Source organism: Wyeomyia smithii, chromosome 2 (assembly GCF_029784165.1).
Source record: "Wyeomyia smithii strain HCP4-BCI-WySm-NY-G18 chromosome 2, ASM2978416v1, whole genome shotgun sequence".
Taxonomy (NCBI): Eukaryota; Metazoa; Arthropoda; class Insecta; order Diptera; family Culicidae; genus Wyeomyia; species Wyeomyia smithii.
In genome coordinates this window covers 138,998,584-139,014,870 of record NC_073695.1, presented here as the reverse complement: position 1 = coordinate 139,014,870, position 16,287 = coordinate 138,998,584, and the positions used below count along the sequence as shown (strand labels likewise).

Here is a 16,287-nt window from a genome sequence, read left to right as displayed (position 1 = left end):
TTGGAAGGCTCTCTGGGCCAAATTACCAGCACACTATCTTCTATGACCACTCAATTATAGCACCATTCGCGATTACCGTAGCCGAAATAAAACTCGGCGGATATATTCAAACAGAATTTAAATAATTAACATTTATTCTTACGCATATTACTTATATTAAACGACTAATGAACAATAAGTAAAGGTGACGCGTTAGCCAGCGTCTCTTCTTGGCGATAATCTGCAATCGAACTGACCAGATTTGATTGTGCTCTGGACCTTTTAACTCCAATCTCCGCTTCTCCTTGTGAAGTTGCCCAGTTCCCATGCCAGTGATAGTATGAGAGTGCCACTCACGCTCTTATCGTGGCCGTCTGCTATCTTTCGGATTCAAATGATGATGACAATAGATCAGCACGTACGCTGCCAGTATGTGCCGAGCTCCCGCCAGCCTTCTCGCCCGTCGCTATCAGCCAGCCGCTCGCTGGGAGAGAATATCATTGGGTAGTGTGAAGTTGTGCAGTGGATCAAGCTGCGATCCAGGGTTGTATGCTCGGGTGGTTAGTGATACTCTCGTACATCCTCACCCACCCAGAAATGGCCGATTTCTGAAATAAAAGAGACGGAAAGATCCTCTTCGGCGGGACGGGAAGATGGAACGGTGTTTACGCATTATGGGTTGGTGTAGCGTTCATCTCAAGCTCCTCATCGCCATCCGGTACAGGTAGGATGCAAAGCTTTTCTACTGGTCTAACAAGCACCCCTGACGAAGTTTTAACTGTAACGACGCGAACTACGTTGTCGTCACCGGGATGAATGGCTGTGATTCTTCCCATTCGCCAGCGCATTGGTGGAAGATTGTCGTCCTGTATCACGACTAGTTTGCCTATTTGTATCTGCACTGGTGGTTTCCAGCGTTTCTGCCTTGCTTGCAACTGGTTTAAATATTCTCGACGCCACCTGCGCCAGAACTCTTGCAGGTTTCGTTGCATTTGTTGCCATTGATTGAGTCGATTGAAGGGCACTGATTCTAAGTTGGGTTCAGGTATGGCTTGAAGTGAGCTTCCGACAAGAAAATGCGAAGGTGTTAAAGGCTCCAGATCATTTGGATCGTCAGACATCGGTGTGAGAGGTCGCGAGTTGAGACAGCCTTCAACCTGAGTGAGCAGTGTTATAAAATCTTCTGGTGAAACGGGGTTTTCTCCAACAAGCTTTAGCAGATGTCTTTTGGCAGACTTCACTGCGGCCTCCCAAAGCCCTCCGAAATGTGGTGCACCTGGAGGTGTAAAATGCCACTGTATGCCTTCAGAAGCACATTCCCTCGCAACGATTTCATGATGACGCTGATTCCTAAGCAGTTTTAAGAACTCTTGTAGCTTATTACGGGCCCCCACAAAATTAGTCCCATTGTCCGAATAAATATCGGAACACCTGCCTCGTCTAGCAACGAAGCGACGTAAAGCCTGAAGAAATCGATCGGTTGACAAATCTGTGACCAATTCTAAGTGCACGGCTTTTGTGCATAGGCATATAAATAATGCGACATATGCCTTCACAGCATGTTTTCTAGGAGCTGGTCGCACATATACTGGCCCAAAGTAATCAATTCCAGTTCGGGCAAAAGGCCTTGCAACAGTAACTCTGGATGATGGTAGCTCTCCCATATATTGTTGAACCTTAGTGGGATTGGAACGAAAGCATTTTACGCAGCGGTGAACGATTTGTCTAGCTACCTGTCGCCCTCCTAATGGCCAATAATGTAATCGCACGGCTCCCAGCATCAGTTGCGGCCCGGCATGTAGTAGTCGCTCATGGTAGTGTTGCAATAGTTTGCGCGTGAATGCATGTCGAGCTGGCAATAGGATGGGGTGTTTCGTACCTTCTGCTTCATTTGATTTCTCAAGTCGACCTCCAAGCCTAATCAATCCATCCTCAGACAACCTAGGGCTGTACCATCGCAGTCGTGAGTTCGTGGGTACCGATTCATTCGCTTTCAGCGCCTTTATTTCTTTGGCAAACGATTCCGCCTGTACTAAACGGATCAGACTGTTCTCGGCGGCTAAAAGTTCTGTTGTGGATAAGAATGTGTAATCCTTCCGTTCGTCTCTCGGTTTACGAAGTAATTTCCTCAACCGTAACCAGTACGCTGTCCGACAAATCATATCCGAATATGTGGTGAATTTGCTTATGTAGTTTTCGATGAAGCTTATTTCCGGAAGTGCATTACATGCAACTATTGTAAGACGTCTTTCTTCTTTTCCAGCTTCGTCTATAACCTCAGCAGTTTCAGGCCATTGCTCTGGCCCACAGTGTAACCATTGCGGACCCTGCCACCAGCTGCTATTGGATAAGATATCTTCTGGAGAAATCCCTCTGGATATTAGATCGGCCGGATTTTCTACGCCAGGCACATGACTCCAGTAGCAGTTTTCCGTTAACGTTTGAATTATGGACACCCGATTGGCGACGTAGGTTGTCCAATTCGCGGGGGACGCTTGAATCCAGCGCAAAACGCATGTTGAATCGGTCCAAAAATATGTTCTCAGGGGAATTTTAATAGCGCGTTTGACCTTATCATAGAGCTGAGCGGCTAACCGTGCTCCACAAAGCTCTAAGCGTGGAATTGTTTGCCTTTTTAAGGGTGCAACCTTCGACTTTGAGGTAAGAAGTCTAGTCACAACATCTCCTGCCGCGTTTTGACTTCTGATGTACACGCATGCACCGTAGGCCCTTTCTGAGGCATCGGAAAAGCAATGCATTTCCACGAAAGCTGCATTTGGTATAATTATGCAACGCTGTACGGTAACTTTATTTAAAATTGGTAATTGCGCAAGGAATTTACGCCATACTTTCTCTAGCTGGGATGGTACAGGCTGATCCCATTCCAATTTACGTTCTTCCTCATCTTGCAGTGTCCATAACTGCTGCATTAGAATTTTAGCACTTGTGACGGCTGCTCCCAGCAACCCCAACGGATCAAATAATGTGGCGATAATTGATAGAATTGTACGTTTTGTTAGCACTGTTTCCTCCTTCAACTCGGGAATGCAGAATTGGAATCGAAAAATGTCGAGTTTTGGAACCCACGTTAAACCGAGAGTCTTAATCGCTGGATCTGGGTCCAAATTCACTCCCTCGTGTATGGCCAGGTTCTCCTGCGGGATGCCGTCCAGTACCTCAGTGCAGTTTGAAGCCCATTTCCTAAGCCTAAATCCCCCTGCCAACATCATCATATCTAGCTGGATTCTTAACTCCTTCGCGGTATTTGTGTCGTTTGCACCGGTGATGACATCGTCCATATACGTGTCTTCTCTCACTGCTCGAGCTGCCAGCGGATATTTTCCCTCCTCGTCCACCGATAGCTGTTGTAAAACTCGCGTAGCAAGGAAAGGTGCCGGTTTGGTTCCGTACGTCACTGTACCTAGCTCGTAAACCTCCACTTCCTCTGATGGTGACGATCTCCATAGGATGGACTGAAGCGGTCTATCCTCTGACCGAACACGAATCTGCCGAAACATTTTTTCAACATCCGATACTACCATAATTTGGCGAGTACGACACCTCAGCACAATAGACCGCAAATCCTCTTGTATCACTGGCCCTGCCAGCAAAGTGTCGTTCAACGAGATGCCAGACGATGATTTACAGGAGGCATCAAAAACCACCCGCACCTTCGTTGTTGTACTCGCTGCCTTAACAACCGGATGGTGTGGCAGAAAGCACCGCTCACCCTTAACGTGAACATCCTTATTCACCTTTCGCATATGGCCCATTTCTAAATATTCATCCATAAATGCCGTGTACTGCGTGCGCAAATCAGTATCCCTTGCTAATCTGCGTTCCGTACCTCGCAAACGTCGGAATGCGATGTCCTTGGACTGTCCCAATCGAAGCAACCTGTCGTCATTTTTCGGTAATGCTACTGTATATCGCCCATTTTTTTCTCGATAAACTGTACGCTGAAAAAGCTCCTCGCAGCGTTTTTCCTCAGGAGAATATGAATTATCTTCCTCAATTTCTTCGCAGCTCCAAAATCGTTCGATCATGGCATCTAATCGCTCTGCCGTTGAAACGTTGCAGTTAATACGTAACGCTTGTGTAGAATTTGCTAATCCTCCACAGACTACCCAACCAAATACCGAATGGTTTAGCGATGGCAGCTGCTCTCCAAGAGACATTCGTTTGCCGGTGGTGAAGAAGTCAAAAAATGCCTCTATCCCAAGGACCACATCTACGCCTTTCGATTGAAAAAATGCCGGATCAGCTAATTCAACCCCTTCTGGAATAGACCATCCAGACGTCTTAATTGCGGTTGTTGGAAGGTTAACCGTTACCTTAGGTAAAACTAAAAACTCCAAATCGCGACTAAAATCCGAAACTCGCGAACGTACCAACGCGTGAATCCTGTGCTTTACCTTCATCGTTGCCAGTCCGATACCAGAAACTGAGACATCTACCCTCTTGCGAGATACTTTGATACATTGGCATAACCGTTCCGAGATGAAATTGCTCTCTGAACCCGAATCCAGGAGAGCCCGTGCTGGGTAGGAAACACCTTCGTCATCTTCTATAATAATGACCGCAGTTGCTAACAACACCTGGGAAGAGTATTGATGCGTAGCATTGGAAACCGAAACCTTAGTGGCTGCCACGTTAGCCACTTGCGATGACGAAGAGTGGGAAGCTGTAGGTTGTTCCCTTTTGGTTGGTGCATTCCTTTCCTTAACAACCATTGCTACCTTTGTGTCACCTAACCTTTCCACCTTAAAACAGACCAGGGTATGATGACGTCCCTTACAGTTGCGACAGGAGTATTTGGATTGGCACTCCTTCGCTTGGTGTCCGATCCGAAAGCAATTTCGGCACAGTGCGTGACCTTTCAAAAGCCCATCCCGGTCCGCAACCGACATTCCTTGGAAAGTGCTGCATTGAAACAGTGGGTGATGGGATGAGCAAGCCACACAACGCCCCCCAGACGTTGGTACTGCACTAAAACTAGTCCTGCTAGTGCTTTGCCTTGGTTTTAGTATTGCACTTGGCGGCATTTTTGCTTCAACTGTTTTGGCTGGCAAAGATTCCAAAACGCGAATTCGACGATGCAGAAAATCTAGAAGGTCCTCCAACGTATCTTGTTCCTTCGTCGAAGAAGCTTCCTCCCAACCTCTACGGGTTACAGGATCCAACCGAGTGGTAAGTATGTTGACTAGCAGCAAATCCTTGTAGTCAGACGACTGTACTATCTGGTCCAGAGTTTGCACTACTCGTTCAAAACTCTCCAATAACGTGTGCAATTCTCCTACCGATTCCCTCGCGAGCGTTGGCAACGAAAATAGCGACTGAATTTGCCTCTTTTTCAGCTGCTTGCAGTTATTATACCGTTTCAGCAGCATCTCCCATGCCACTAGGTAGTTTGCTTTCGTGATTTTAAGGGGGTCAATCATATTTTTTGGTTCACCTTGAAGGCATCCCTTCAAATAGTGAAACTTCTCCACCTCAGGTAGTTCCGTTTTCCAGTGTATAAGTGAAGTGAATAAGTCCCGAAAGCTCAACCAGTCGTCTATCTCACCGTTAAAAGTTTGTAATTTGATCTGCGGAAGCCGCACGTTATCAAGTGCACCCTCAGTTGCCGACTCATTAACACGCGAAGTCCTTTCTAACACTGGCTCTTCCCTTTCCCTTACTTTTTCCATGAGGAAGGCCTTTCCTTCATAATAACGGTTATTAAATTCTAGCCTTTCCTTGTCGTAGGCTTCATCTTCAGCATCATAGTCCTCGTGGCATTTAATTTCCACAAGAACCTCACTGAACCTTTCCCACAGCTCATCTAATTTTTCCAGTCGAACGTTTATTTTGCTTATCGTTGCGTCTTCCGGAAAGCTCTCGATAAACTTCCAAATATCCATCATGGAAGTCTGTATCTCCTTAAGCTTAACGGACAAGCTTTTCAGTGATGGCGTCTTCTTTGATGCTGAAGCGGTCGACGGCATGGTTGAATGACGTTACGCGCAAGGATAGCAGAGAAAGTATGGATGTTGTAATATTCCGCGAATTTGCCTAGCTTGGCTGGCATATACTGTGTAATTAACCCACCTGACAAAACAGGCAAATTTGCTTCAAATGAAACAATTGCCACGCCAAAATACCGCCTTGAAGCTTTATTGCTTCGATTTCTCGTAACGGCAGAAACGTTCAGTAGGAGGTGAAGAGGAGAAACACGTGGTGTAGTCTTTTGTATGAAATGCCTCGGCGGGGCATATACTGCACAACTCACCCGGGAACCAAATGCGACTCAATAATGGTAACTCATTCACAAAATGCAATATGTGATTGAGCAAATGTACGACTGCAGCCGGCTGGCCAAATATGTTGAAAATAATGACGCAGGATTCGAAGAGGAAAAAATTCATTCAGGAGTGTATTTCTGAACGCCTAGCTTCGGTGACATATACTAGTAATGTTCACTAACCTGGACGAAAATGTTTTCGCGCTGCCTCTTGTCCACCGTGTAAGCTTTCCCAACGCTAATGTTGGGGGTTATTGCCTTAAAATAGCACCAAACTAGCAGTTTTCCTATGACCGTTGTTCGAAATCCTCAGCTTGATTTGACCATCAGAAGTCACAGCAACTTGTTGGGTTGATTCGGCTCCGTGTAAAGAATGGAATTTCGAAAAGCGAGTGTAAGAATGATGATGTCACGCTTCGGCCGGACATACACACTGAACATGTAATATTTACCCGTGAAACTAAAATCCGCGCTGGTCCAGTGGTAGTCGAAGAACACGTGAAACTCCGTTTCCGCTTGGCAATAAATAAATTGTCACTAATATCCCATGCAGTACAGGTCGATTGCAACTAAATTTTCCGTGAAGATCGTTCCAACCGTCGTATAAACCAATTATTCCTTATTATTTCCAATTTGGCGAAGAATTTGCGGGAAAATGCCGATGCCAGTGGAGTTACTAAAATTGCAATGGCGAAACTATCCTTTGTTCCTCAAGGATATATGAAGGACAACCGTCGTCCTTTATGAATATGCAATGGCGCCAGAAGTTGACCGCTTGACTTGGTTGCTTATACTTCCTTTAAGTAAGCTCCGTTGGTAATTTACCGGCCCAGAATCCGGCTCGAAGGACCACAATGTAGGATTACTGGCTGCTATCCATCCGGATGACTTCGATAGCGGTGAGGCAGTCCAGTCCTACATCGACCGATGCATAAGCGGAGGAAAGTTGGAAGGCTCTCTGGGCCAAATTACCAGCACACTATCTTCTATGACCACTCAATTATAGCACCATTCGCGATTACCGTAGCCGAAATAAAACTCGGCGGATATATTCAAACAGAATTTAAATAATTAACATTTATTCTTACGCATATTACTTATATTAAACGACTAATGAACAATAAGTAAAGGTGACGCGTTAGCCAGCGTCTCTTCTTGGCGATAATCTGCAATCGAACTGACCAGATTTGATTGTGCTCTGGACCTTTTAACTCCAATCTCCGCTTCTCCTTGTGAAGTTGCCCAGTTCCCATGCCAGTGATAGTATGAGAGTGCCACTCACGCTCTTATCGTGGCCGTCTGCTATCTTTCGGATTCAAATGATGATGACAATAGATCAGCACGTACGCTGCCAGTATGTGCCGAGCTCCCGCCAGCCTTCTCGCCCGTCGCTATCAGCCAGCCGCTCGCTGGGAGAGAATATCATTGGGTAGTGTGAAGTTGTGCAGTGGATCAAGCTGCGATCCAGGGTTGTATGCTCGGGTGGTTAGTGATACTCTCGTACAATAAGGCTCCAGGGTTAGATAGAATAAAATTCAACCTGTTGAAGAATCTACCCGACTCTGCAAAAAGACGCTTGTTGAATTTGTTCAACAAGTTTCTTGAGCTAAATATTGTTCCGCATGACTGGAGGGAGGTAAAAGTCATTGCTATTCGGAAACCCGGGAAACCTGCCTCTGATCACAATTCATATAGGCCGATTGCGATGCTCTCTTGCCTCCGGAAATTAATGGAGAAAATGATCCTCTTACGGTTAGACAAATGGGTCGAAACAAACGGGTTACTTTCAGATACTCAATTTGGCTTTCGCCGGGGCAAAGGGACGAACGATTGCCTAGCGTTGCTTTCTACTGAAATTCAACTAGCCTTTGCTCGAATAGAGCAAATGGCTTCTGCGTTCATGGATATTAAGGGGGCTTTTGACTCTGTCTCTGTAGAAGTTTAAAGCGCGAAACTTCATTCGCAGGGACTTTCACCAAATTTGAATAACTTTTTGCTCAATTTGTTGTCAGAAAAGCATATGTATTTCTCACATGGCGATTCGACAACTTCCCGAATTAGTTACATGGGCCTCCCCCAGGGCTCATGTTTAAGTCCTCTCTTATATAATTTTTACGTCAATGACATCGATGAATGTCTTGCAAATTCATGCACGCTAAGGCAACTTGCAGACGATAGCGTTGTATCCATTACTGGTAGCGAGGCTAGCGATCTGCAAAGACCATTGCAAGATACCTTAGACAATTTGTCTGAATGGGCTCTTAAGCTGGGTATCGAATTCTCTCCGGAAAAAACTGAGCTGGTCGTTTTTTCTAGGAAGCATAACCCAGCTCAGCTGCAGCTCCTACTAACGGGTAAAACGATCACTCAGGTTTTAGTCGCTAAATATCTCGGGGTCTGGTTCGACTCTAAATGCACCTGGGCTTGTCATATTAGATATCTGACACAAAAATGCCAACAGAGGATTAATTTTCTTCGTACGATTACCGGAACTTGGTTGGGTGCTCACCCAGGAGACCTTCTAAGGTTATACCAAACAACGATATTGTCAGTTCTTGAGTACGGCTGTTTCTGCTTTCGCTCCGCCGCGAACACGGTGGATTTTCTTATTATCGTGGAGATAAACCAATTGGCGCTTCTAATGACAAAACAGGTAACTAGTACATCTAATCTGTTCTACATGTCAAGTGAATATAATTAATATTTAATGTAACTCGAATCAGTACCCGAAAATAAATAACGATGTATTTTGCGGTGAGAACCGTAAACGGACAATGTTTTTTATTGTAACCATAAAAAACACGGTATTTTTACTGTAGCTTGCAAACGAATGCTGTCATTACCATGTTTTAACAACGTTTTTTGCTTTTCTCCTAGAAAGGTATAGCAATCGCTTGCAAAACCGAAAGTATAAAAGTGCTCCAAAGGGCCGAATGGCATATATCACTCGACTCAGCTGGACGAGCTGAGCATTTTCTGTGTGTGTGTGTGTGTGTGTGTGTGTGTATGTGTGTGTGTGTATGTGCAGATTTTTATTCTCACTCACTTTTCTCAGAGATGGCTGGACCGATTTTCATGAAATTAATTGCAAATGAAAGTTCTAGTTGCCCCATAAGACCCTATTGAATTTCATTGTAATCGGATTTTTAGTTTAGAGGTTATGTTTAAAAATGTGAAAATCATGAAACATCAATATCTCAAAAACTACACAACCGATTTGAACAAAATTGGTCTCAAAAAACGGGCTACCTAGAAAACCCTTAAGTTTTGAATTTCATAAAGATTGAACTTGTGGTTCAAAAGTTATGGAAAGAAACGTGTTCTGAAGGCTGTTCAATCTCACTCATGTTTCTCAGAGATGGCTGTACCGATTTTCATAAAATCATTGTCAAATGGAAGGCCTAACTGCCCCATAAGACCCTATTGATTTGTTTTGCAGTCGGACTATTACTTTGCCTGTTATGTTTAAAAATGTGAAATTTAGCTATGCAAAGGAACATATTCCGAAGACTACTTGGACTCACTCACTTTTCTCAGACATGGCCGACCCGATTTCCACTAAATAAGTGTCAAATGAATGGTCTAGCTGCTTCAGAAGACCCTATTGAATCTTACTGTAATCGAACTGTAACTTCATTTGTAATGTGCCGACTTGTGAAAATCACGAAACTTCATTATTTCATAAACTACACAACCGATTTGATTATTATTATCAGATGAGCGGGCTAGTTAAGGGTTAACTGATGAATTATGATTGAACACGTGGTTTCAAAGTTTGGCTGCCCTACACGTTCCCATTTTATTTGATTATAATCGAACTTAAGCAACCGTTATGTATTAAATTGTTAATAAAACAACGAAAGTCTATTATCTCAAAGATTACATAACATATTTGAACATAACTAGTGTCATACGAACGAGTCATCTCTCAAACTTACAAATAACAAACTTCATAACAATTTGATATGTGGCTCAAAAGTTATGGAAAGAAGAAAAATTCAAAGACTCTATAAAACTATACCTGCTTTGATCGATATATGTGGCCTCAACATAATTTAAATGTGGTGTCGTACTATTTGAACGTTCCAAGTTCATTGATTCCTTGCGGTTTGTTTGAAGTCTGCAAATGCACGACGAATCGGCCATAGGATAGGATCAAAGTCAAATAACAAATCGTTTGAAATGATTGGTTTTATCGAAATGACAACATCCTCGTCTTTTGGCTTCTGTACATCGCCTTTATTCTGAATATATTCATATTGGGTGGTATTCTGTCATTATCAGCAAACTTTCTGGCATCAATCTGACACCGGAAATACCCATATTGGGAGGTAATTTTGGTTGTTTTCCAGAAATTAAAAGTGGTCGTCTTCAAATTTAAAATAGTGTCCAGAGTCAATGTTTGGTTTCTATGCATCATCAAGTTTACGGAAATATCCATATTGAGTATTATTCGGTCATTTCCGACTGTTGCCTAAAAGTTGCCATTTAGCAATTCAAAATGGTGCCTGAGGTCAATTGTTAGCTCCTTGCATCATTCTGGTTCCAGAGATACTCATATTGGATAGTATTTGTTTATTTTAGGCTGTTTTTCACAAACTGGTAGTCGCCATCTTGGATTTCAAAATGGTATTTAGAATACTGGTTGAAGAAAAACTCATATTGGGTGATATTTGGTCACTTTGGACTGTTTTTCAGTAGCCGGAAGTCGTCATTTTGGACTTTAAAATTGCCTGTGAAATCAATTTCTGTCATCTGGGCGTAATTCTGGTTCCGAAAACATTCATATTGAATGGTATTTGGTCATTTCCGGCTGTTTTCCAGACACCGGTAGTCACCATCTTAAAATTCAAGATTGTGTCTGTGATCAATTTTTAGCTTCTGTGCATCTTTCTGGTTCCAGAAATACTAATATTTAATGGGAATCGTCCATTTCAGGCTGTTTTCCAGGAACCGGAAGTCGCCATCTTACAATTCAAAGTGTTGTCTGAAGTCGGTTTGTGGCTCCAGTGCATCATTACGGTTCCAGAAATACCCATATTGGGTGGTATTTGGTCATTTGCCGCTGTTTTTCCGACACCGGAAGTCGCCATTTTGGATTTCATAATGGCATTTGGAGACAATTTCTGGATTTTGAACAGCATACTGGTTAAAGAAAAACTCATATTGGGTGGTATTTGGTCATTTTCTGCGGTTTTCAGAAACCGGAAGTCGCCATCGTAGAATTTAAAATGCTATCTGTGGTCGATTTTAGCTCCTGTGTATTATTCTAGATTCGGATATTATTATATTGGGTGGAAATCGGCCATTTTCGGCTGTTTTCCGGAAACCGGAAGTTGCCATCTTACAATCCAAAATGTTGTCTGAGGTCGATTATGGAACATATTTGTTACCGCTAAAAACATTCACCTGCCAATATGGTTCCATTTAGTTGATTAGTTCGCGAGATGTGCAAAAATTTTAAAGAAACATGTACTTCCAGAAGAGGGAGGGGCGTCAAACCATTATGGACATATTTGTTACCTCTAAAAACATTCACATACCAAATTTGGTTGTATTTTCTTGATTGGTTCTTGAGCTGTGCAAAATTTGTGTTTTATTTTCATGGGATCCCTCCCTTATAGAAGAGGGAGTCAGGTTTCAAACCATTATGTACATATTTGTTACCACTAAAAACATTTACCTGCCAAATTTTGTTCCATTTGGTTGATTAATTCTCGAGATGTGCACAAATTTGTGTTTCATCCACCTATTATGGACATATTTGTTACCCCTTAAAACATCCACATGCCAAATTCGGTTTCATTTGCTTGGTTTGTTCTTGAGTTGTGCAGAAATTTATGTTTCATTTGTATGGGACCCCTCCCTTCCAGAAGAGGGAGGGGTTTCAAACTATCATAGGAACCTTCATCGGCACCAAAAACCCCTACATACAAATTTTCTCGTCGATCGGTTCGGTAGTTTTCGGGCCTATATGGATCAGACAGACAGACAGACTTGACCGCATTTTTATATGTATATATTACAACTTCAATATTTTAGAACCTAAAGAGTGAATATACATTTATTGGATTGAAGCGTTCATTTAAATCTATTTTTACAAATAAAAAATTGAATGAGAAAGGCTCTGTCTGACCGCTAGGTGGATTAATTTAGGTTTTTGTTTTTGAATCTACCACCGACAATAATTTTACCATGACAAACAATGTCAGTGACTTCTAAATGTATGGTCAAAATGCCTGAAAAAATGCTGTTCAGATACATAACGACCCCCCTTTTTCATGGTAAAAATGGCAAATGGTTTTTTATTGTTCTGGAAAATGATATTTAATGTAAAATTGATGTATTTACAATGAAAAACATAGTTAAATTATGGTTTAACCATGTACAATTACAGCAACTTTTAAGGTTTTTTTAATGTTATTTTTTTCGGGTAGATATCAAATTGTGAGTATGGAAGATCTGTCAAAAATGTTTTCTTTTTATTTTAAGAAATTACAAAAAAATATATCGCATTGTTAATTTACGCCAAGAAAGAAAGTGAAAGCTTAAAACAATAGTATACACTGGGGTTGCTTTTCACGCGGTTGGTTGTACCGCATTTAAAAGATTAGATTCGATATAATGATACTAAACTTATTTGATACCGCGTACAAATAATCTTCCGAATCGAGTAGAAATAATCCGCGTTATTGTAAAAATATCCCGTTTAGAAAAACGCAAAAAAAAACAACCCGCGTATAAAGCGACCCCAGTGTACATATATTTACCATTGTGGAGCCAAGGGATTTAAAAGTGAAAGTTCCACACGACTTTCCAAAAGTAAATATGGTCGAGATACAACCACATACTTAAAACATACGTTACACTGACAATTATTTGCTGGTAGGGTAGTTTGGGGTAATTTGGACCCCTGGGGTGAAATGGACAGGTGCTTTATCTTGGAAAGTATTACATTTTTGGGTTCCATGTACTACTTCATCCTTTCTTTGAACTACTAAACCCTAACTAATATAAAAATTTCATGGTTTGCTGTGACAGGTGCACCGCAGTGCCAATGTAAACAAAGGAAACATCAAAAGTTGATTTTGCTGTAAGTTTTACGCTCGTGTATTTAAGGTTTTTTTGCAAACTTCTTCGATGTTTTCAGTCATATGAGCTTTGCAGCCGTGTTTGTCTAGTAAAAGAGTACATTTTAATGACAGATTGCGATTAGTTTGATCGAAAATAGTGGAAGGAATTGAGTTTTTAGAAAGGCGTCCTGTTTGGGGTCAAATGGACAGTTTTTTGGGGTGATATGGTCAGGCGAGTTTGAAGTAAATTCTCTTGTCGGACTGATGCCGCATATAAAAACGAACGGATAGACGGCAGTGTACAAACAATGAACTGTAAAAAGTGTTGCAGGCAATCTGGGATGATTTATCTGTACAAAAAGTGTTTTCAATGCCCCGCAGAGTGGCGGGTTTCTGAACAAAAGTTGGAAAAACCTGATTTTTTTCTAAAATGCTTGAAAATGACGTATAATGCCAATTTTTGGGTGCTGAACTCATTTCTGATGTCCGAAAATGTTGTTCCCCTGAAATGCCGTTAAACCTTTCTTATTATCAGATTTATTTTTTTATTCAGACCATGTTCAACATTGGTATACTTGTTCTTTATCGAAAAATTTTATACTCGTATTTTTTTGTTTGGTCCTTAGTGTGATCCATTTTGAATTAAAGTTGCCAAAAATCGGTAATCATTTTTCAAAAAATTGTAACTTTTGAGCCGTTTGACCGATTAAAAGATTTAATGGAAAATTTAAGAAATTTGAAAGGCCTTTCAAGGAAAAATAAGAAATCGTACGTCAACGTACATTCGTTATATATTTTCCTGTTTCGCGAATTTAGGATTAACGGATTTGGAACGACGATATGCAAACCGGGACCCAGAAATTCGAAAAATACGGTTAATTTCATATAGGTGTTAATTTCATAAAGCTGTTAATTTCATATAGCTGTTGATTATCCGATCATTCCGAACTGTTTCACGAGACTGTACGGTACACAAGAGTTCTGAAAAATAACATAAATTCCCCCTCAAAACGAAACTCGTTGATCCAAAATCAGATCAAAATTGAGGGAATTAGGTAATCAAAGTTAAGCTCAAAATTGTGATTTTCGAACATAAAAATCATTGAAATTCCTGACACAGCAACATTCAAAGTGCTGCCAAAAATTGGTATATCATCCGATTCTCATGAAACTTTCCTCACACATACACTGACACACGCACATACACACACATAGACAGACACACACAATCACACACACATACACACGAACACAGTCACACACACTCACGCGCACACACGCACACACACGCACACACACGCACACACACGCACACAAACACACACGCACACAAACACACACGCACACAGACACTCATACACACACATACATACACACACATACACACACACACACACACATGCACACACACACGCGCGTGTGCGACACACGATCGCATACTCAGTTTCTAGTATGAATAATTGGAGAAGGGAAATTTTTTTGGCCTACTGTGGAACCACTGTGCAATGCCTAAGAATTGCAGTTATCATTCCGTATGCCTGATACCACCTTCTACTGTGTATTATTCAACTATTAATACTTCAAAACTCACATTTTTTACCCTGTCCACATCACCCCAAACACTGTCCATATTACCCCAATAGCTGACCATTTTCACCCCAAACGATTTTTTTATGTCCGAAAATCATAATTTTTAGTTTCGTTTTTTTTTTGTTCTTTTGACCTCAATATCAAGGTTTTTTCGTGCAGGAACATAGAAAACAGATCAATATTACTATAGTACATTACGTTTATGGGATAGAAAAAACAGGTTACGAAATAACAAAAGTTTTCCTTAGGGGGTCCAAATTACCCCAAACTACCCTACAAACGTTTCAACTAGTCGACAAAAAAATCATTACTCCGCTCTACTGGAGCGCTAAAAAATCCCTTAAGAAGCTGTGAAAGTATATGCAGCAATCTTCGAGCACGCAGGAAAAAGCATGCAGGTATATTGTTCGCATAAAGTACTAAAAGTTCATTATTGAGGTTAAAAAAGTTCTAGTAATTTATTTCAAAACATTAGTTTCAGAAGATTTCTTCGTTACGGGTGTTTTGAGTAACCAAACACAAACTAGCCATGTATTTTCTACTAATTGGTACAGAGCGGAAGATTGCGGGCTCGAATCTCAGTACAACCAGGTCATTCGTTGTTAAAGACAAGCATATTATATAGAAGATTCAACTAGAGACATTGTTGATGTAACCCTACACTAGCGCGTCGTCGCAGGTTTCTTCTTTTATCTTTTCTAGTCCGGAATTACGTACGCAATCTGCAATAAGTAATTTTCCACATGATTTGTCATTTTTTCTGTGAAAGTATGCAAATGAGTCAAGTTCAAATTTAATAATAGAGTATTCTTCGGATGACCTCAAGAGCTTGAAAATTTGTTTTTATTGAAAAAATGAAAACTCTTCACCTACACACCTATTCTCGTTTTAATTGTTCAGTATTTTTTATTACGTTCATGTTCAGTAAATTTGAAAAAATACTGATCATTTTGTAATTTCTTCAAAAATAACTGATGTCGGTTAAATTTTTTACCGAATTACCGTTATACAAAAGGCACTTGACGAGCTCAGTAAAAAACATTGCTGACCTTTTCTGTAAACTAAAGTATGTTCTGCACTTTCATAAAGTTCAGTAAATATTTGACGATCTGTCAGCACCTACCTAGGTGTTGCTGAAAACCCTTCAATTGATTTACTGAACTCTTGATGTTTGTTATTTTACTGTTCGGCAATTTTTCTGCATCTGTCAAAACGAAACATCAAAAGTCCGTCATTTTGCAAATATTCAAAAAGTTTCGAAGTTGAGTCTTTAAAGTGTTTCGCGTGTGATTTTCCAAAAAAAAATTAAAATGGATATCGTACTTTCAAATCTACAAGAAAACGACGTGGAAGTACACGATC

General features: G+C 41.2%; 1 protein-coding gene across 1 annotated transcript; it reads right to left on the bottom strand.

Moving 5' to 3' along the window:
- Nucleotides 1-644: 644 nt before the first annotated feature.
- On the bottom strand, nt 645-5,966 carry LOC129719980 (uncharacterized). The gene has a single exon (XM_055671384.1). The coding sequence runs from the start codon at nt 5,964-5,966 to the stop codon at nt 645-647; it is 5,322 nt and encodes a 1,773-aa protein (XP_055527359.1).
- Nucleotides 5,967-16,287: the final 10,321 nt, after the last annotated feature.